This window comes from Bubalus kerabau, chromosome 4 (assembly GCF_029407905.1).
Source record: "Bubalus kerabau isolate K-KA32 ecotype Philippines breed swamp buffalo chromosome 4, PCC_UOA_SB_1v2, whole genome shotgun sequence".
Classification (NCBI taxonomy): Eukaryota; Metazoa; Chordata; class Mammalia; order Artiodactyla; family Bovidae; genus Bubalus; species Bubalus kerabau.
Window position 1 is genome coordinate 38,272,916 of NC_073627.1, and position 21,555 is coordinate 38,294,470.

At 48.0% G+C, this 21,555-nt stretch overlaps 3 protein-coding genes across 7 annotated transcripts in view; 1 reads left to right on the plus strand and 2 right to left on the minus strand.

The window, feature by feature from the left end:
* Positions 1 to 150: 150 nt before the first annotated feature.
* On the plus strand, positions 151 to 4,410 carry MIS12 (MIS12 kinetochore complex component). Of its 2 annotated transcripts, none has more exons than XM_055576815.1 (2): positions 151 to 408; positions 3,357 to 4,410. In XM_055576815.1, exon 2 carries the CDS (start codon positions 3,399 to 3,401, stop codon positions 4,017 to 4,019), a length of 621 nt encoding a protein of 206 aa, XP_055432790.1. In that variant the 5' UTR covers positions 151 to 408; positions 3,357 to 3,398; the 3' UTR covers positions 4,020 to 4,410. The 2 variants fall into 2 exon arrangements, with proteins under 2 accessions (XP_055432790.1, XP_055432792.1); XM_055576817.1 differs by lacking the exon at positions 151 to 408 and adding an exon at positions 545 to 646.
* Positions 4,411 to 5,881: 1,471 nt separating this feature from the next.
* Positions 5,882 to 7,883, minus strand: LOC129649416 (uncharacterized). Its single transcript, XM_055576822.1, has 2 exons — positions 6,887 to 7,883; positions 5,882 to 6,808 (listed from the first exon to the last, which is right to left on the minus strand). Exon 1 carries the CDS (start codon positions 7,855 to 7,857, stop codon positions 7,492 to 7,494), a length of 366 nt encoding a protein of 121 aa, XP_055432797.1. The 5' UTR covers positions 7,858 to 7,883; the 3' UTR covers positions 5,882 to 6,808; positions 6,887 to 7,491.
* A 3,934-nt stretch (positions 7,884 to 11,817) lies between these two features.
* The window catches only part of NLRP1 (NLR family pyrin domain containing 1), a 36,934-nt gene continuing 27,196 nt past the window's right edge, over positions 11,818 to 21,555 (minus strand). For 3 of the 4 annotated variants that reach the window (XM_055576818.1, XM_055576821.1, XM_055576820.1), the window contains 5 exons: positions 20,115 to 20,377; positions 19,224 to 19,349; positions 18,323 to 18,464; positions 15,414 to 15,458; positions 11,818 to 15,014 (listed from right to left, as the gene is read on the minus strand). In XM_055576818.1, the coding sequence (XP_055432793.1) occupies positions 14,698 to 15,014; positions 15,414 to 15,458; positions 18,323 to 18,464; positions 19,224 to 19,349; positions 20,115 to 20,377 (893 nt within the window). In that variant the 3' untranslated portion in view covers positions 11,818 to 14,697. The remainder of the gene's footprint in view (positions 15,015 to 15,413; positions 15,459 to 18,322; positions 18,465 to 19,223; positions 19,350 to 20,114; positions 20,378 to 21,555) is intronic. The other variant, XM_055576819.1, reaches the window with a different exon arrangement.

Here is a 21,555-nt window from a genome sequence, read left to right on the forward strand (position 1 = left end):
ATCCAATCAGCGCTGATCAACCGTCCAGCCACCAACCGCTAGAGCCCGAAGAAAAACACATCCGCCAATCACGAGTTGCGTTTCCGCGGCGGCCCAACCTAGCTTCTCCACCCACCAACGTCTCAGGGAAGGGAGTGAATACCGATTCCTTCTGCCAATCCCCGCTGGCCACAGCTAGCTTTCCCGCCCGGCCCCTTTCCCTCACCAATCTAGGTGGCCCCCTCCCCAGACAGTCGGCCAATTAGGAGCGCGGCGGCATCCTGCCCTTGCTATCGTTCGCTGAAGCAGAGAGCGGTCAGAATCTGGGGGAGTCAACCGCGCCGCCTATCTCTGGCAGCCTGCGGTGGTTTAAAGGAGGTGGCGGGAAGCTGGTGTTTGGTCGAATTCATCACTCTCATAGTCGCTTGGGTAAGTGCCAGGGGGCTGCATTTTCTCTGAAGAAAAGCGGGAACAGGTGGCACTCGGTGGGGCGCCATCCCGGGCGCTAGAGCTGCCTGATGGAGCAGCGTCGCCAGCGGGCCGCGAACCTCCACCCTGAAGGTCCCGGCATGCAGCGGGGGCGCGGGGCCTGTCGGGAGCCAGTTCTCAAGCCGGAAGTAGTTCCTGCCAGGAGGTTTCTGGAGCTTCGGCTCCTGAACTTGCTGAGGTGATTTGTGTACTTCCCGCGTATCACCTGCAAATATCGGTTGAAGCCTTACTCATCCTGCCCTCAGGAAATCTAAGGCTTGCAGAGAAGATAGGCTTGTGATAGGCTTGTGATAATAGTAACCTAAAGCAGGTCGCAAAGAGTAGGTCACGACTGAGCGACTTGAACTGAACTGAAAGCAGTTCTTGATCAGTTCCCGAAGAGAGGCCCTGTTGGTTTAAGGTGGAGTTTTTAGTTTGCAGGCTTAATTAGCATTGGGTAGAGCTCATGAAAATCAGTCCAGTATTGGTAGAAACTGCTGAAGCAAGAGTTTCAGAGAATCTTGCTGTTAAAAATTGTTGGCGAGATTCCCTAGAGTAGGAAATGGCAACACACTCCAGTATTCTTGCCTGGAAAATTCCATGGACAGAGGCGCCTGGCGGCCTGCAGTCTGTGGGATCTAAAGAGTCAGACACGGGGAGAGCACGCACGCCACGCATCCCATTAAAGAGTTCATCAGTCTTTGGCTGGGGGTTCATAATGAACAATCCAACCATTTGGACAATGAAAATATTATTCTGGTCTAGAATAGTAGAGTCATGCTAATGTAAACAGTAAGTTGTTGGGGGGTGGGGCAAGGAGACTCTGATAGTTTCAGTCCTCAGTGTTCAACCTGTGTGTGAGTATGGGTGGGGGGTTAGATGTTTTTGGTTTTCAAAAAGCAACGCTGTAAAACCATTTTACCAGATTGGCAAAAATTAGAAGTATTAATCACTTCAGTTATGCTTATGTAAGGCATCTGGTCCCATCACTTCATGGGAAATAGATGGGGAAACAGTGGAAACAGTGTCAGACTTTATTTTTGGGGGCTCCAAAATCACTACAGATGTTGATTGCAGCCATGAAATTAAAAGACGCTTACTCTTTGGAAGGAAAGTTATGACCAACCTAGATAGCATATTAAAAAGCAGAAACATTACTTTGCCAACAAAGATCCCTCTAGTCAAGGCTATGGTTTTTCCAGTGGTGATGTATGGATGTGAGAGTTGAACTATAAAGAATGCTGAGCGCCGAAGAATTGATGCTTTTGAACTATGGTGCTGGAGAAGACTCTTTCGAGTCCCTTGGACTGCAAGGAGATCCAACCAGTCTATCCTGAAGGAGACCAGTCTTGGGTGTTCATTGGAAGGACTGATGCTGAAGCTGAAACTCCAATACTTTGGCCACCTCATGCGAAGAGTTGACTCATTGGAAAAAACCCTGATGCTGGGAGGGATTGAGGGCAGGAGGAGAAGGGGAAGACAGAGGATGAGATGGCTGGATGGAATCACTGACTAGATGCACATGAGTTTGGGTGAACTCCAGGAGTTGGTGATGGACAGGGAGGCCTGGCGTGCTGCGATTCATGGGGTCGCAAAGAGTCGGATACGACTGAGCGACTGAATTGAACTGAAGGTACTTAAAAAGGACAGTGGTTAGCAAAGGTCAGATGATGAAGGTCCTTGTAAGCCATGTGAAAACGTTTAAAAATGATCCTGAAGGCATAGGGAAGTGTTGAGGAAGTTAAAATCCTGTTAATCCACAGAATCCTCTCCACAAGACAAAGACAGCAGTTCTATTACTGAATAAGCATATCCAGATTATAATGCATTAGAGATAATCTGTAAATGAGATTACAGAGACAGAAATTCTACCCTATTTATACTGCTAAGCTATTACAGCCATTCTATTTTTAGCCATTACATAAATTCTCAAGATTAACATCACAGTCTTATAAAAAGATTTGACAGCACTACTTGCTTCAGATTCTTTGATAAGGTTCATCCTAAATTTGCCTGGTAATTGAGGTAGCCATTTGTTTTAGCTAATTTGTCTGCAGGAATAATGAAACTTATTTTATTTCTATGACAAGTATCTGGTTACAGCCCAAAAAAGGTCCCTAGGTTAAACACCCACAGTGACTTGGAGATAGGAATGCTATTTTCTTAGATGTTTACATTTGAAAGGAATGACTCCCATACCCTTAAGAAAATGCCAGGGTTGTAAAGCTTACTGGAAGTTTGCTCACCTTCTAGTGGTATTTTTTCAGATGGCAGGATTGGAAGGACGGGGAGCTGAGAACATTGGCAAAGGAATGGTTGACGTGATGGATCATGGATCCTAAAGTGGAGTGGGGAAGTGAAGTGGGAGAGACTAAAAAGAGAGGCTCAGAGGAGTGAAAGTCTTGAAGATTAGGATATAATATGAATATAGGAATGAGTGTTGGAAGACTAGCATATGAGGTTGTGGTCAAAAAGTAGGAGAGTTGGGGAGAGAAGTTACAAATGTCAATACCTAGGTTGCTGAAAGAGTGGAGATGAAGGTCTGAAAAAGTGGACATGAAGAACTGAGTTTCTAGGGCATTGGTTAGATCATCCATGTAAATCTGAACGTTTACATGGGGTGATAACAGAATCCAGAAGGCTGAGCCACGGGCCAGAAGCCTCAGTAATTGAGAGGTGAGGGAAATGCACAAAGAGGAGGAAGAAGGGAGGTGATAGGCTGATGAGAGTCTCGGAGAGGCAGGATTTGTATCCTGTTGTTGATGAGTGAGGCTGGAAGTAGCATCAAGTATCAAGGAACATAAGCTTCATGGTTTTTGTTTGCTGCTTTGTTTTGTTTGTTTTGCTGTCTATAATGTAATTTGTTATTTTTTTTAAACAAATGAAAATTTTTCTTATTACATTTGCAGGTTGTTCACAATCAACAAAGCAAAAAAAACACAACCACCAAGATGTCTGTTGATCCAATGACCTATGAGGCCCAGTTCTTTGGCTTTACACCACAGACTTGCATGCTTAGGATCTACATTGCCTTTCAAGACTACCTGTTTGAGGTGATGCAGGCTGTTGAACAGGTTATTCTAAAGAAGCTGGATGGCATCCCAGACTGTGCGATTAGCCCAGTTGAGATTCGCAAGTGCACAGAAAAGTTTCTTTGCTTCATGAAAGGACGTTTTGATAACCTTTTTGGCAAAATGGAGCAGCTCTTCTTACAGTTGATTTTGCGGATTCCCCCAAACGTCTTGCTTCCAGAAGATAAATCTCAGGAGACACAGTCTTACAGTGAGGAAGAATTCCACTGTCTCCAAAAAGAAATTGAACAGTTACAGGAGAAGTATAAGACTGAATTGTGCACTAAGCAGGCCCTTCTTGCAGAATTAGAAGAGCAAAAAATTGTTCAGGCCAAACTCAAACAGACATTGTCTTTGTTTGATGAACTTGAAAACGTTGGCAGAGACCATGGGGCTAGTGATTTTAGGGAGGGCTTGGTGTTCCTGATCCAGAACTCCAGAAAACTCCAGAATATCAGAGAGAATGTGGAAAAGGAAGGCAAACGATTGAAAATATCTTGATTTCTCAATAGAAAAAGGAGTTTCTCAGTAGGTGGACTGGTACGGGATTTATATCGATGATATTCTTAATCCTAGTGCACTGTATATTTTGGGGAGGGTTTCTTTTTTCACACTTTCTTATATTCCACATCCTCCTCTGTTTTAGTCAGCTCTCCTGAAACATCTGTGTTTTATGTTGAACTAATCTTTGAAGCATCTGTGCTTAGAGGTCTGTAATGGGTGGGAAGGGATTCTTGGTTCATTAAGAACTCATTTGGGGGCGTGACTGAAGAAGTAAAGCTTTCCCTGGCCATTCAAAGATATTTGTAAAAGTTGTACCTTGGTCGTGAGTCCTTTGTAACCTTGACCTTTTTGACTTACTCTTTGGATGAAACGAAATGACAAAGGTTAAGTGGGTGTCGTCTTTATTAACCAGCCACCACATTGTGGGACAGCCAACACAGACTGCTTGTTCTTGCCCAGTAACTTTTCTCACAGGAGGAAGTTAGTAACTGGCTGAAAGAAGCAAGTAGCAGAAAAAACAACCATGACCTTTAGAAAGAAGAAAAGAAGTTGTTTGTTTCTAAGATAAATCCTTGATGATGTTAAAGAGTTTAATGTCTTGGAGCCCAGCAATGGAAGACATTGGACAAAAAAGGAAGCATCTTACTGGCATAGAAAAGGAAGCCTGGAACATACTGAATTGCAAAGATTATATTAACTATTAGGTATATATACCATATTTTTTTGGTCATACTCCAGTTAGTTTTGGAATCTGCCTTGAACCTTAATATTTAATTAACTTATTTATTCACACTCATAGAAACTCTCAGTGGTAAATTTTAGCTGTATTTTGTGCTTAAATTCGATGAAACAATATTTCCTTTTGTAACTAATCCATGTAAAATGTTAGATCACCCAAGGAAAGGGGAGAAATGGCAATAGCTGCTCCTAAGGTATTACTTGCTATCCATGTCTTCCTAAAGCACAGAATTTGGAGTTTCTCCTTTATATAGAAGTGTATAACTAGGGTATTCATATTTGCAATTAAATATTCATCAGTATAAGAAGCCTGTGTTTACCTGGAATACAATCCTGTACATTAAATATGTATATTTTAAAAGCTTTGATTTTTTATATTCTACTGTATTTAATGTCATGGTGTGTGTCTCAGTATGACTTTTTAGCTGAATGATCCTTTAAAGTCATCATCATCATTATTATTTTTTATATTTGGAGCTTATTTAAAATCTCCTGGGACTTCCCTGGTCCACTGGGTAAGACTCAAGCATCCACGGCAGGGGGTGCAGTTTCAGTCCCTGGTCAGGGAACTAAGATCCCACATGCCCCATGGTGTGGCCAAAAAAAATAAGGGATGGGGTTGTATGAATGGGAAACAATGGGACCACATGTTTAGAACACTAGGCCATGTATTGGGATTCAGTGCTTAGTCAGGATCAAAGGACAGTAAAGATCCAGTATCCAAGATTGTAAACTGGAAAAAAAGAATGGTACATATTGTACCTTGGAGACTTAATTTTGGAGAACAGTCCCTTTTATTGGGGGTAAATTATTGTAGTAAACTGGCTGCACAGTGCAGGCTGATTTGGGAAATGGTAGGTGTTAAACTTATGGTACTGAAATAAAGGGTCCAGATATCAAGGCAGGTAGTCATACGGGATTCTGGGAAAATAGAACTGGGAAATGACAAGATCCTGCTGTCAGCAAACACAGCTTATAAAGGTATACAAGCTGGTGAATTGGGGCAAATTCTAGAGCTCAGTGGGGGGGTGGGCGGGGGGGGACTGTTGGGGGGCTTCCCTTGTGGCTTAGCTGGTAAAGAATCCTGCAGTGGGAAACCTGGGTTTGATCCCTGGGTTGGGAAGATCCCCTGGAGAAGGGAAAGGCTACCCACTCCATTATTCTGGCCTGGGGAATTCAGTCCATGGAGTTGCAAAGAGTTGGACAAGACTGAACAATTTTCTTTTTATAGCTATTTAGCAGAGAAGGAAATGGCAACCCACTCCAGTGTTCTTGCCTGGAGAATCTCAGGGACGGTGGAGCCTGGTGGGCTGACGTCTATGGGGTCGCACAGAGTTGGACACATCTGAAGCAACTTAGCAGCAGCAGTGGAGACAGACACTGTATCTTGGAATGCTGGGTAATGGGATGAAATTGGTTTTGAAGGGACAGTAGGGACGTGAAGATTATGGGGTGAAATTTGAAGCGGAATAGGAAGTTTGGTGAGCTCACTGCATAGTTGGAAATGAAAAAAGGACAGAAATAGAGGAGACTGAAAAAGAATTTATTCCATCAGAGGTACCACAATTGCAGACATTTCCAAGTAAAGTATACGCTGTAGTAGAGAGCTATGTTTTGACATTAAACATTCATGAGAAAACAGAGACGGCATGTGGGTAAATAACCTGTCAAGGTGGGTTTTGGTATTAGGCTTTTTGGGTATGAGATGACAAACCCCTAGGGGTTGTGTGATTTCCTAGCGCGAATTCTCAGCAATCAGAAATCTCACTCCCTTTTGCGAGGCTCTGGAAGGGCTCTGGGCCAGGATAAGCAACCCCCACCCCCGCAATTCCTAAAGACGCAACGGCAACTCTCTCTTGGACCCCCAACCAGGGCCCCAAGCCTCATTCCGCGCGGCGCAGCGCGCAAGCTATGGGCCCGCGCGTCCCTGGAGGTCTGCAGCCGTTGGTCCCAAGCGTCCAGGACACGACGAGACCGTGACTTCCTGGCAGAACAGCTCCTTCGGCCTTGTTTCCGCTCGGTCCCGACATCGATATCGTCATCAAAGCCTAAGGCAGGGAAAACGCAGTCCCGGTGAGCTCAAGTCTCTGGGGAGATGGTGCGCTACCCCGACAAACGCCACTCACTGTGTGCTGCGCCCTTGTGACGTCCGCTGCGCGCTCAGGTCCGCCAGGTCCCACGCACCGGGCTCTGTGTGCGCCAGCTCGGGGTGGGGTGGGGGGCACAGCTGGCTCCTGGGAGGGGGGGTCGGGCGATGCATCACAGGGCTCCGGCCCAGCCCAGGCCAGGGCGCCGACCCTCCCCGCGGGGGCCTCTCTGGAAGGCCGTGGGCCCGGGTCGGCTCATCCCTTAAAAAACAGAAGGTTGGACTCGCTGTACACGCCCCAGACACAAAACGACAGGCTCCCTCTGCGTGCCTCCACCTCACACAGCGGTAGGGTCCAGAGACATTATCCTCATTATAAATGGGGATCCATCACACCGCGAAGACTCTAAACTCTGTGTTCCCGTCCCCTCCTCCCCAGGTGCTTATTTCATTAGCGACAGCTGCTTTGGATGTTTCTACTGATGGACAGTTAGACAAAGGTGGTGACAAGCAGAGAAGAAAAGACACAAGCGTCAAAGGCTAGACGAAGGGGGTGCGGGGCGTCTCCAGGCACAAAATGCTGAGCACTTCCTTTCCTTTCCCTCCCGCCTCAGCCCTGCGCGCATCCCGTCCCGCCCGCGCCTATCAGGCAAGCTGTAAATGGATATAGGTAAAGATGCAGGAGGTGATGGAGAAGGCGATGGCCGCGTAGATAAAGATGGAGAGGTGCGGAAAATGGTCGAGATAGCAGCCTTCATCCAATGGAGGGGCCTCTTCCTGGGGCTGGGGGCGCGTCGCGCCCTTAGGGGGCTGCCCGGGGCGGGCCCCCTGCGCCTTCCCGCCAGTGCGCCGACCCGCCTTCCTGCCCGCGGCCCACGCAGACTTGGGCCCACGGACAGCGGGGGGCTCTTCCGGAGGAGCCTTGTCAAACAGGCCTTCGGAGTCAGAGTCGGGGTCCGGGCGAAGCTGCTCGGGGTCCCAGGGTTTGCGCTGAAAGAGTTGGTCAGCCATTGGCGAGGAATGCGGGGAGACGGGTATGTGGGTTCTCAGTGGTCCGGTCCTGGCAAGGTCTAGGCGCAGTGGGCGGCGACGGCGGGGCTGCGGCTGTATTTCAACCACCCGGGTGGGGGCGGAGCCGGGGGCCTCTGCAGGGTCTGCGCCACGTCTGTCTCAGTCGTGGAACCTCTTGTTACTGGCTCGCGCTTCAGCTCCCAGCCTGTTGCAGAGGTTGGCTGTCCGGGTTCAACCTCCAGGATGCTCCAGGGCTGGCGCCTCGGGAATCTCTGCGTAACCTGGCTTGTTTCCATGGCAAACTGACCCGGGGGCGGGGGGTGGGGGGTGATGCAGGAAGCCGGTGGGGGTGCGAGCTGCTAAATGGGACCCGGGAGGGCGAAAAGGGGACTTGGGGCCGAAGAGGCTGAAATACAGACGGGCAGGATCCCAGTTCCACGCGGAGCTCCCTGGGGGTTTATATCTCCTTTCAAAAGATATGTTATCTTTTTAAATTAAAACATTTAATACATAAAGAAACTAATACATAATCTTTGTAGAAAACGCAAAAGTTCGAAAACCCTATTGGAAAAAGAGTAACAACACAAAGTCTCCCACAGTCTGAAGCCCAGAGGTGATACAGCCAGCAGTGGTGGTACTTTTCTTCCTGCTCCTCACTCACGAAGGCAGTATCCCAACCTTTTGGGTGTATCACATCTGATTAGAAGATTAGGAACAAATACTTTCAAAGATCGCCTAACTGAGCAGTCGGCTCCCCCACTGCCACCCCTACCCAGGGTCCTCTTGGCATCTGCAAGACTCTTCCACAGGTTCCATTGGTCTACCACAGATGGCTGGGTACCATCTTCTGGCATGTCTGTTGCACCCATGTTTCCAAAGCTGGTTGGTGTTCCCTTGTGGAATTGGGGAAAGCAGCCACTAGGAGTTACTTGGGTCCCAGTGGTTGGGAGGGGTACATGGCAGGCCCTGCCAGTTGCTGCAGACCCAACTCTGCCATTCAGGAACTCATTCCTTCTTGGAACTGAAAGGCCCAGGGGAACCAGAACTAGCATGCTGAAACAATGTCATCAGGGTGCTGTCTCTCTCCTCACAGAGCTTTCAGGGACTTCCTGGGGGGTCAGAGTCTACTACATAGTGCACAGTGGTAGGGACTCAGATACCATTTGTTGAATGAATGAATCACAGTGAATGAATGGTTGTTGGCAGCAGCAGGATCACAGTTTCACAGTTTAGCAAGTCTAGCTGAAAGAGCACCTAGTTGGCTAGAGGTGGAGTATATGGAACCGTTGTTGGGAATGTAAAATGGTGCAGCAACTTTGGAAAACAGTCTGGTAAACTGCATGAAAAGTTAAACCATTCACTTACCATACAACCTGGGAATTAATTCCACCCCAAAGTTTCTATCCAACAGAAATGAAAACATATGTCTGTATAGAGACTACATGAATGTCCATAGCAGTGTTATTGGTAATAGCCCCAAACTGGGAACAATCCAAATGTCAATCAAATGGTGAATAGATAAACAAAATGTTGACTATCTATGCAATCAGATAATATTCAGCAATAAAAAGGAGTGAACTACTGAAACATGCTACAATGTAGATGAACCTCAAAAACATAATAAATGAAAAAACAAACAGATGAACATGGATGCAGATTGTATGATACATTTAAATGAAATGTCCAGAAAACAAAAATGAGATATCACCTCACACCTGTCAGAATGGCTATCATCAAAACCCCCATACATAACAAATGTTGACCAGGATGTAGAAAAAAGGGAACTCTAGTAGCGGTTTAGCAAGACAGAAAGTCATGAGGATATTCATGTGCTTTGATGCAATCATCTCACCCCTTAATATTGATTTCAAGTCAACAGTCTAAAGGGTAAAGAAAAGCTTTCGGCAGAAAGATTCATACTGTTTATAATGGCAAAGACACTGGAGCAAACTCAATGTTGGAACAAGAGAAGAATACTTAATTAAATGATCGTGTGTATACTGCAGCCATAAAATTAAAAGACACTTGCTCCTTGGAAGAAAAGCTATGACAAACCTAGACAGTGTATTAAAAAGCAGAGACATCATTTTGCTGACAAAGGTCCGTGTAGTCAAAGCTATGGTTTTTCCTGTAACCATGTACGGATATGAGAGTTGGACCATAAAGAAGGCTGAGCGCGGAAAAATTGATGCTTTTGAATTGTGATGCTGGAGAAGACTCTTGAGAGTCCCTTGGACAGCAAGGAGATCAAACCAGTCAATCCTAAAGGAAATCAACCGTGAATATTCATTGGAAGGACTGAGGATTAAGCTCCATTACTTTGGCCACCGGATGCGAAGAGTCTACTCATTAGAAAAGACCCTGATGCTGGGAAAGATTGAGGGCAGCAAGAGAAGGAGACGATAGAGGATGAGATGGTTGGATGGTACCATTGACACAATGGACATGAGTTTGAGCAAACTCCAGGAGACAGTGAAGGACAGGGAAGCCTGGCGTGCTGCAGTCCATGGGGTTGCAAAGAGTTGGACATGAATTAATAACTGAACAACAGCAGTCCACTGCATGGTATCACACAGAGGCATCAGAGAGATTATTCTCAAAACTCTCAAGTAGCTTGAGGGGTGCTTGTCATGCTCTAAATCAAAGTCAGAAAAGCAAGATTTAAAACCACGTCTGCTAGGATGACAAGATGAAAATGTATTCCTGCAGAGCAAGGTTAGAACAGGAAGAGTAAAGATGGTCATTTTTGAATTGTTTGGATGGTGAGATCATAGGGCAATTTCTAATTTTTCCAGACTTTGTTTACCATTGTTATACTATTTTTTTGTGCAACAAAAGCAATTAATAGATGAGAAAATGTAAAAATGGGCCCAATGGCCACTTGTCGGATTAACAATATCTTGCAATGTTCTGATTGGTGCCCACGCAGACTAAGGACAGTACCCAAGTGTCTGGATGGCCCCTTTTTGCCTAGCAACCACATGCTCAACAGTGGTTGCTAGGAAACCAGGGACAGAGACAGGACTCCTGACTAATACCCAGTATCCATCGCGCTGCAAGCCTCTTCCCCTTGTTACTGAAAGCTTGGCCTCTCTGTACACCAGTGCCAAATCAAATCTCAGAGACTGAGTTTTGGGTGATGTAGAAAAGGATAGCTTTATTGCTTTGCCAGGCAAATGAGGACACATCAGCATCGCCTCGAAATACTATGTGTCCCGACCTGGGAGGATTTGATGAAGGGTTTCATAAGACAGTCACAAGCCCTGTGTGTGTGTGTGTGTGTGTGTGTGTGTGTATGCGTTCTTAAAGAAAAAGATTATTCATGACAATTGTTCAAATAGTAAGGCAGAATTTACTGAGAACTACTGTGATAGATGGACTTCCCAGGTGGCTCAGTGGTAAAGAATCTGCCTGCCAAGCAGGAGATGTGGGTTTGATCCCTGGCTCGGGGACATCCCCTGGAGAAGGAAATGGCAATCCACTCCAATATTCTTGTCTGGAAAATCCCATGGACAGAGGAGCCTGGCTGGCTACAGTCCATGAGGTTGCATAAGTGTTGAAGTCGACTTAGTGACTAAACAACAACATTGTGATAGGAACTCCTGTGATAGCGTTTGGCAGCAGAGGGGAGAGATTGGGCTCAACTCTGAATACAAGGAAAAGTTGGGGGTTCATAGCCAAGGACAGAGTGGGCTGGCTGAGAGATGGGGCAGTGGTAGTGGTGCTGGTGGTGTGTTTTCAGTGGAAACCTACTGGGAGGGTTGGGTAAGTCTTTGCCAACAGGCTTGTTGCTGAAGGCAGGCCAGAGTGATCAGATATCATGTGGAGGATGAGGAATTTAATCAGGTATCAAGGGTGGGCGATTCTGGATAAACTAAATTAGTAGGGTTCTAACTAAAACTGAACAATGGAAAAAAACAACACAGAAGTCCAAGAGTCAAGGCCCAGTTGGGAAGAGGATTCAGAAGAGCCTAAGTAAAGTTCGGTCCAGGAAAGATTTTGTCAGTGTGTACATAAACATATATATGATTACAGAGATACGGCTTCCCAGGTGGCTCAGTGGTAAAGAACCCGCCTGCCAATGCAGGAGATGCAGGATGTGTGGGTTCATTCCCTGGGTTGGGAAGATTCCCTGGAGTAGGAAATGACAACCCACTCCAGTATTCTTGCCTGGGAAATCCCGTGGATAGAGGAGCTGGGTGGGCTACAGCCCATGGGGTCACAAAAAGGTCAGACACAACTCCTCGACTAAACGACAAACAGCAGAGATAGGAAAAAGGTGCGAAAGGAGATACCTAAGGCTGTTAACAGAATTCTCCATTTCTAGGGCACAAAGCGGTAGCAGTAGTACCAACAGCAAGGATGTCTGTGGGCAAAGGTCTGACTCGAATGTCACCTCCTCAGGAAAGTCCTTCATGAACGTCGCTTCCTCAGAAAAGTCCTTTCTCACTGAGCATTATAAAGTTGTATGCTGTTCCCTCACCCCCAACTATCACCCTCTCCAATTTTTGTTTTCTTAAAAGCACTTAAGAGTATGAGAAATTATTTTCTAAATGAATTTATTTATCTCATTTTTGGCTGTGCTGGGCCTTCCTTGCTATTCTCAGGCTTTCTCTAGTTACAGCAAGCAGGGGCTACTCTCTAGCTGCACTCCGCTGGCTTCTCACTGAGGTGGCTTCTCTTGTTGCGGAGCACAGGTCCTAGCATAGGGGCTTCGGTAGCTGTGGCTCGCAGGCTTAGTTGCTCGGAGTCATGTGGAATCTTCCGCAAACAATGACTGAACCCGGATCCCCTGTATTAGCAGGCGGACTCTTATCCACTCTACCACCAGGGAAGTCCAAAATGGATTTATGATTTCTATTAATATTTCCTTACCACTGGAATATAAACTGCTCACCTAGAACATCCTCAGGTACAATGAAAGTAAGGTTTGTTGACTGACTGACAGTTGTCCACTGAATCAGTAGGTGTGGACTCATCTTACACATCAGTCCATGCCATCCTCAACCGTTTCAGGTAAGTATCATTATCCCCCTTTAACAGACCCAACAACTGAAGTTCACATCGGTTTAGACTTTTCCAGGGCCACATCTAGTGGGTGAAGCCAGGATTTGGTTCCCAGCTCACTGCCTTTCCCTCAGTAGCCCAACTGTTGGCGATTAGGATGCGGATCCAAAGTAGTCAAGCATCTTTCCCCCAGTTCCGGACCTGCCTTTATTTCTGGCCATTCTCCTCCCCCAAGACCCGCCCCACTTTTCAGCTGGCTGCCATGAAGATGGCTCCCGATTTGGGAATAGATTACTGGGCCTCTAGGAACAAGAGACGCAATGGACTGGAAGGGAGGGAAGTGAGTAGGGGAGCCCCACGGGAGAGGGCAGAGCAGGCAGACCCTTCCTCACACACCCTCACCCCTGACCTCCACCTCCTCTCTCTGTGGTCCCATGAGCCTGGGTCTTGGGCCAGAGCACACCCCGTGGTGGCGCCGCACCTGGGCTTTTCCCACACTTAGTCTGCAGAGGTCTCGGGGTCACCACCCTCCTAGCTAGGGAGAAAACTCAGCTGGATGCGCCCCCATGAGGCCTCTTGCCAGAGGCCTGAGCTTCTCCAAGAGCTTGTGGGAATACTGGGCGGCCTGGGCACCTTTGCCTATCCTGGGGCCACCCTATTCTCAGCTGTGTTCTCCACTTCCTCTCTATCATTCTGGAACTCATGCACACTTCAGCTCTCTGAGGCCCTGGGGCCAGTTGGGAGCAGAAAGAAAGGGCGGGTGGGTGTGAGTGAAAATAGAGGGTTTGTGTTTTGGAGTGTTTGATACTCTGTCATCTCGTGGTTTGGGGGAACGGTGTGTGTAGATATGTGTGCGCACCTGCCTGTTTGACCTTTGTTATCTGTTCTCCCTGTAGAAACGAACAACCCATGACTGACAGCTGACATCAACCAGAAGTTTTGATTTGCACCGTGACACTTCCCCTGACTTTATTTGGGAGTTGTTGCCGAGTCACTTTCTGCGCTCAAATATTTTGTGATTTGGGGAGACATCTCTGCATTATCCCATGAGTTTGCTGGTCTGTGTGGAACAGGATGTCCCGGGAGTGGGACCACAGCCCTCCAGCCACTGTCTTTGAGGAGGGGTTGCCTTGGAGCCTTGGGGGTAAACCTCCCTCTTCATGGTCCCTTTGATGGGTGGGCCTGGGGTTGTGGGTTTGGGAGAGTCTGGAAAGTAGAGACACCCTTGGTCACGCCTTCTGCATGTAGGAGTCTCTGTGTCCCTTTCTGTTCTTGGCCCATCTACAGGTTGGTGGGTGGGCTCGAGTTCTCCTGGGAATGAACCCTAGGAGGGCCCTGAGGGGAGCGTGGGTGCCCCAGCCCTGGCTGGACAAGTGAAAAACCAATCTGTTTTTGTTCCTGTTCACAAGCCATTCAAAACCCCTAAGGTGTCCATTTCCATTGTCTGTCTCCAGCCAGACGCCCCCAGGCCCACGTTCTCTCTGCTCCTCTCTGCATCTGGAGAGCACAGGGAGGACTCTGGGTTTGGCGGCTGTGGCCAGCGGACCAGGCTCTTGGGCTAGGCTGCTACAAGGTCTGCAGAAGTCCTGCCAGCTCCAGATGGACATTCTCTGAGATGCTGTCGTTTCACCTGGACAGCTGGTCCATGAAAGCCAAGGGAGGCCGTCTGGGTTCCTGTGTGGCTTTCCTGGGCAGGGCAAGGTAATACCCAGCAAAGGCATCATCATCAAAGTTTTCTTTAGGCCTAGAAGGCAACTCGGATGGTAACTTGTTTCCTGATGAACAACAGACCCAGGTGCTCTCAGGCAGAGCCAGGACTCACAGCCCAGCTTGTCAGGAGCCCGGCCTGGTCTCTTCACTGCCCCACTTCTCCCAGAGTTCCATGATTAGGTGAGGATGGGTCTCCTTCAGGGCTTGGTAGAGGCGATCTTTGCAGGCCCAGTCCCAGGATCGGCTGAAACCAAACAGCTTCCGCATCTGGCCTGGTGCAGTGGTCTCTGCCCGCACCCCCTCATACTGTTCTTCGCTCAGCACCTGTCCATGCAACTTGTCCAGGATAGGGTCCACGGATGTCACTCGAGCCACCAGCTGCTCCCGATATCGGTCCACAAAGTGCCTCAGTCTCAGGGCAGCTGGGGAGTCAGGTGAGGCTGGAAACAAAGAAAGGCTCATACCACTGCTCCTTCCTCTGACCCTCCATCTCCACTTCTCTTCACTCAGCTCATCTGCATCCCTGGCTTCCTTCTGCCCTGTAAAGGCATTTGACCACCAGAAAGCCACTTTTGCCCTCCCTCACATCAGCACCTGGCCATTCTGCTTGAGCTTGGGGTGGGGTTCTCGGTGGAGGCATTTGAGGTGGTTTGGTGGGAGGTACCAGGGCCCCCATGGGCAGGAGTGAGGGGCATGGGGTACACAGCACTCTCCAAGGCCTGACTGCTTGTGAGGTTTGCAAGAGAGTCTTTCCTTCCTCTCTTCCCAATTCTCCAGGACCTTAAAGAACACCCCAGAACTGCCACTGGCTCATGTGGTCTCTAACAGCTGTTACTGACCTCTGAGGCCTGGAGGAACTGGAGTAACTGCCCGTCTGAGATCTCCTGGAGGGAAACAGAGATGAAGAAGCATCTGTAACAGTGCTGGTTATTTACACACATGATACTCCTCTAAACTCCTACCTACTTCTGAGATTTCTCTCATTCTGAGAACAAGCTACGGATAAATTCTGATAGAATCTAGAGTAAGGGCTGGAAGGGCCTTTAGAGATTATCCAGGTGCATCCCTTCCTTATGCATATGGGGAAACTGAGGCCCAGAGGCCATGATTAGACAGAGGGTGGGAGAGAGATAGGAGGCATCCAAGTGAACAACAGCAATTTCTCTCAGCATCCCAGACATGGTTTATCCAGTGTTGTCCTGAAGGGAACCCTGGTAGAGAACTAACCAGGGTTTAGATAGCTTAAACTATCTAAGACATCCTTAAATAGTTTAAGGACATCTTAAACTTCTGAACAGACATCTATCTCCTTGCCCATGTTTGGCCTTCTAGATTCACACAGATCAAATCTGTTCTGAATTTTGATGTCAGAAGATCAAGGGACTTCCCTGGTGGTCCAGTGGCTAGGACTGTGTGCTCCCAACACAGAGTGCCTGGGTTCAATCCCTGCTTGAGGAACTAGATCCCACCTACTGCAACTAAGAGTTCATGTGCCACAACTAAAAATTTGCAATGCTGCAACTGAGACTGGCCCAGCCAAATACGTAAATAACTTAAAAAAAGAAGAAGAAAACCTTAGCACTTGGGAGTAATGGGATAATTTCAATAGCAAAACAACAGAAATAACTCAAGGGGCTTAGACAGTTACTTGAATAAGGCGAGGAAGGGGCTGTTTACAGCAGCTTATGTGGACAAGGCCTGAGAGTCTGAGCAGACTCAGATTCACTGTGACCTGATGGTCTGTGCAGGTGGGCACAAGACAGGGGAGCTCCAGCTGCGGCTCCAGGAGCATCGGGTTCATCTGGAGGGCAGAGGAGGGTATTCCATGTCCTCCCCGAAGACTGGACTCTCAGGGAGCCCATCCTGGCTCATCTGTAAATGGGAACATCTACCAGGAGGATGTCCGGATGGCAAAGAATTAAAAAACCAAAATACAGGAGGAATGATGGGAGGAAGTAGAGAGATTTAACTTGCATAAGAGGAGACTTAGGGGAGGCCTTGATCCCAGTCTTCAAGTATCTCTTCTTGAAGAGATACTCTTCTTGATACTTTCTCCTGGGCTCTCCCAGGAGAAACAGATTAGAAATAGAAATAAATCTGTCAGTTCCAAGGCACAGAATCAAGATAGGCAAGGATGTTGGCTTAATATGAGGAAGAAGAATAATATTGCTACTCTTTACTAGGGACCACTGGGCTTTCCTTTACTATTTCCAGCTCAGATGGTAAAGAATCCACCTGCAAATGCAGGAGACCCAGGTTCGACCCCTGGGTTGGGAAGATCCCCTGGAGAAGGGAATGGCTACCCGCTCCAGTATTCTTGCCTGGAGAATTCCATGATCAGAGGAGTCTGGTGGGCTATAGTCCATGGAGTCGCAAAGAGTTGGACACGACTGACTGACCAACACTTTCGCTTTTTACTAGGGACCACAGCATGATACATGAACATACCTCATTTTATTTAATCTTTCCAACAATTCCATAGGTTAGGCATTGTGATCCTCACTTTACAGATGAGGAACCCAAGTTCAAATGAACTAGGTAATTTTCTTAAGATGACCCAGCAAGTAAGGGCCCTAGCTAGGGCTGGTGAGTTCTCCACCTGTGTCTGCACTCAAGCTGGGACCAAGTAAAGTCCATTCTCTTTTCTACCACTGTGATGCCTGTGCAGCTCAGGATGGAATGTGACCAACAACTGACAAAGGCTATTTGTCCTAGGAAGGACTGTCCAGGAGATTTTGTTTCTTGGGGGTGCTGGTGTTGGATTAAGAGACTGTAAATTTTCTTCCGTTCCCGAGAGTTCAATATTTGGATTCTCTTTTGCCTGCCTTGACAATAACTGAATGATCCTGGGTAGAGTATCTGATATTGCCAGAACTGGCCCAATCCACACAACCATACAACCATCTAGCATCTAGTTGCTACTCTTTTTTTTTGGCCGCATGGCATGTGGGATCTTAGTTCCCAAACCAGGGATTGAACTTGTGCCCCCTGCAGTGGAAGTTTGGAGTCTTAACCACTGGACCACTAGGGAGTCCCCTAGTTCTTCCTCTTTCATCTACCTTCCAAGCTCTCATGAGAAACTGCCAAAAACCTTGTGGGTATCAAAGTCTATTCAAGGGCAGAGTGGACACACATGGTGCAAGAGAGAGAGAGCACAGGGCTTACAGTCAGGTTAACCTGAGTTCCGAAGAACTGATGCTTTTGGACTGTGGTGTTGGAGAAGACTCTTGAGACTCCCTTGGACTGCAAAGAGATCAAACAGTCCATCCTAAAGGAAATCAGTCCTGAATATTCATTGGAAGGACTGATGCTGAAGCAGAAGCTCCAATACTTTGGCCACCTGATGCGAAGTACTGACTCATTGGAAAAGACCCTGATGCTGAGAAAGATTGAAGGCAGGAGGAGGGGACAATAGAGGATGAGATGGTTGGATGACATCATGGACTCAATGGACATGAGTTTGGGTAAACTCCAGGAGTTGGTGATGGACAGGGAGGCCTGGTGTGCTGCAGTCCATGGGATTGCAAAGAGTTGGGCACGACTGAGCGACCGAACTGAACTTGAGTTCCAATTCTGCTCCTATCAGTTGTTGTCACTAGGAAAAGGCACAGAACTCCCCTGGACTATTTCTTTTCATCAGCAAATTGTGATAATACAAACTCTTTCTTTCACACACACACACACACACACACACACACACTTTGACTTTCTCTTGTCCCACCTCTGTGCTTCCTGGACTTGACTTTACCTGGCTTCACCAAGGCTTCCCACACCACAGTCCCATCTTTCTTGCTTCTTATTTGCAACCTGATCCCTGACCTCAAATGGCGAACGTAGAACTCAGAGAACAGCTGAGATTCTCTGGGGCTCCGATAGCAGAGCTCCAATTCCTGCAGAGAGAGAATCACTGAGTGAGAAGCCACCTTTCAGTCTGCTAGTAAGATCTTTCACCTGACACCTCACTTCGCCCTGCTTAACCTCACTTAGCCCTGCTCAACTCTGACCATCTCCTGGACTGAAGTCTATCTGTAAACCCTGCTTTTTTCTTTCTTTTTAAAATCTTTATTTATTTTTGGCTGCACTGGGTCTTTGTTTTTGCCCAAAGGCTTTCTCTAGTTGTGGAGAGTGGGGGCTAGTTCCCTGACTAGGGATTGAACCTGGGCCCCCAGCACTGGGGGTGTGGAGTCTTTTTTTGGTTGGGGGAGGAGTGGGGGAGTATGGTGTCTTAACCACTAGACTGCCAGGGAAGTCCTTGGTGGCTTTAATTGGAGGTCATTGTCACTCTATAGCCCAACTCTTCCCAATGTTGTCCCCGTCCTGAATGTGACCCTCCCCAACTTCCTGTCTCCTACCCTTTGAAGCATTCCTGCTCACCCTAAATCTCACTTGCTGTCTGTGTTGTGCTTAGTCACTCAGAGGTGTCCAATTCTGTGAACTATAGCACACCAATTGCTCTGTCCATGGGGATTCTCCAGGAATCAAACTGGGGTCTCCTGCATTGCAGGTAAATTCTTTACCAGCTAAGCTACCAGGGAAGCCCCACTTGCTGTTTGCCCAACCCCAGTTCACCCGGTCCCTGGGTAAGCTCTGAGACCATTTCCAAGCAAGACCTCTGACCCCAGTGATGGCTGACCACCTGGGCTGCTCACCTCTGGCAGTATTTCCAGCTTCTCTGAACCAGACACAATGTAGCGGGAGCCCATGTAGAGTGGGGTCAGCGGGGGTGGCTTGTGAATTCGCACAAACTGGAACTTCTTTTCTTCATCATCTATGGCCTAAGGAGTACAGAACAAGGATCAAAGCAGATATGTCTGGACCCTGACTCAGATTCTGCCTACAGAACCTGGTCTGAACAAAGTGAGATGATGTTTCTGTGTGTTTGTGTGGGTGATGGGGGTTGTACCACCCCTGCTGGCTTCCCACCCCCCACCCATGCTTGGCCTCTGCTGTGCTCAGGGTGAGAACTGGGGCGATGTTGGAGAAGACATGGTAACAGGGGAAAAGAGACAGTTCTAAGCTCCAATACTTTGGCTACCTGATGCGAAGAACCAGCTTATTGGAAAAGACCCTGATGCTGGGAAAGATTAAGAGCAGGAGGAGAAGGGGATGACAGAGGATGAAATGGTTGGATGGCATCATCAACACAATGGACATGAGTCTGAGCAAACTCTGAGAGACGGTGAAGGACAGGAAAGCCTGGAGTCCATGCTGTAGTCCGGGGCATCACAAAGAGTTGGACATGACTTAGTGACCAAACAACAACAACAACAATAAGCATGGAAACCACCCAGTCTTTTGACTCCTGGGAAGAGGCTTGTCCTGAGATGAATGATGGTGTGGCAGAGTCAGCCAGAGGAGACCTTAGGGAGCCAGACTAGTCCATGGCTGGGTGGGAGCAGGATAATTTACCCACGTCAAGGTTCCTGTTTATAAGTAGCCCATCCCAATTCCCAGTTGATCCATCTAGGGGACTCTTTGGTTGTGTTTCCTGTTTGCTGTCAAGTCCACCCTGGCCCAACCTTTCTGGCTCTTATTGCCACCTTCTGAATGGAGCAATCGCTGGGGATCAGGTAGAGGTGGAAGGTAACTTCTTCAGGCTGGAGGTAATGGTAGAGCAACACAGTGGAGGTGATGGGAATGAAGCGCAGGGCAGTTTGGACCATCCTCAGTAGAACTCCCATGGGCGAGAAGCTGGGGTTTTCCAGGACAGCGTAACATGGCGTCACCCTGGCTGGCTTCTCCAGGAGCATCCCCTCCTCTTTGAAGTGGGCCACTTGAAACTGGGAGATGTCCACATCGTTCCCTGTCAAGGGATGGATATGAGAGGCAAGGACTTAGTGCCTCACTGAGTCAGACTTGGCTGGGGGAGTGATGTCCTTGAGTGTAGGCTCAGTAGCCTTCCTAGGGAAGCCATCGTGCACAGGCCTGCCACCTTTGGGGGCCTCAGGCAATACTGTCTCTAGGGTGGGAGCACCACAGAAACTCCCTTTAGCCAAACCCATACAGAGGACCAGCCCCTGGCCCGGGAGTCGGGAAAGCAATGGACCCTAGGGTTACTGGCTGGTGTGGATTCTCTAACCATGAGGGCCACTGAGTGATGTTGGTGGGTTTGACTCCAGGCAGAGGGAGGACAAGGAGGAGGAAGGGACAGTGAGGAAATGGGGCAGCCAAGGGCCACCCACCATTCATAGTCTTCTTTTAGGGAAGAACCCCTTCCCCACCAGTGTGGGGGGTCTCAGCAGGAGACAAGCTGGGCCTCCCACCCTGGAAGCTGTTATTCCCTGGTGGCTATGATGCAGGCATGTGACCAAAACTTGAGTAAGTGAATGCTCCTTTTACCAGGACCTGGATCTAGAGAGAATGAAGAGAGATTCTTTCGGCAGTAGCAGTGGGGTCAAGAGTCCAGCGGCCACCATGGCAGGAGGGTCCTGCTATGGCTGTGCCTGCAGCACAGGTCTCTTCCTAGTTTTCTTGGTTCTCAGCATCCTTGCACACTGCCTTTTTTTTTTTTTTTTTTTAATGTTGCCTAATCTTTTGTTAAGTCTACAAGTTACTCAGGAATCTTTTTATATATTCCTTTCCTGCCTAAATCAGCCAGAGTTAGTTTGCAGTCAAGAAGTCTGACAAGGTATGGACACTGATGAGTTTGAGATGAAGAGACAGCTTGAGAGATGAAGGCTGGTAGTGGGAGAGACACAGGCTTAGAAATCAGGAGTCCCGGTTCCATCTCTGTGTTGCTTGGCAACAGCAGCAATGCAGTGGTTTCCGGGTAGCAGAAGGACATTGAGCAAGCCAGGCAAGGCCCTCAGGCTGATGGGCACCAGTCAGAACATTGCTGACTGATTTTTAATCCCAGAAGAGGCCCCCAGAGAGCACATTCATTGCTTTTTGTGTGTGTGAAAATAATATCACCGTGGTGTACACCATCTGACAAAATGCTCAAGAATTCACTAAATACAACTATAATTACCATCTTCCTCT

Excerpts from the sequence above, each read along its gene's own strand:
- LOC129649416 (XM_055576822.1), bottom strand. The coding sequence starts at position 7,857 with ATGGCTGACCAACTCTTTCAGCGCAAACCCTGGGACCCCGAGCAGCTT.
- MIS12 (XM_055576815.1), top strand. The coding sequence starts at position 3,399 with ATGTCTGTTGATCCAATGACCTATGAGGCCCAGTTCTTTGGCTTTACA.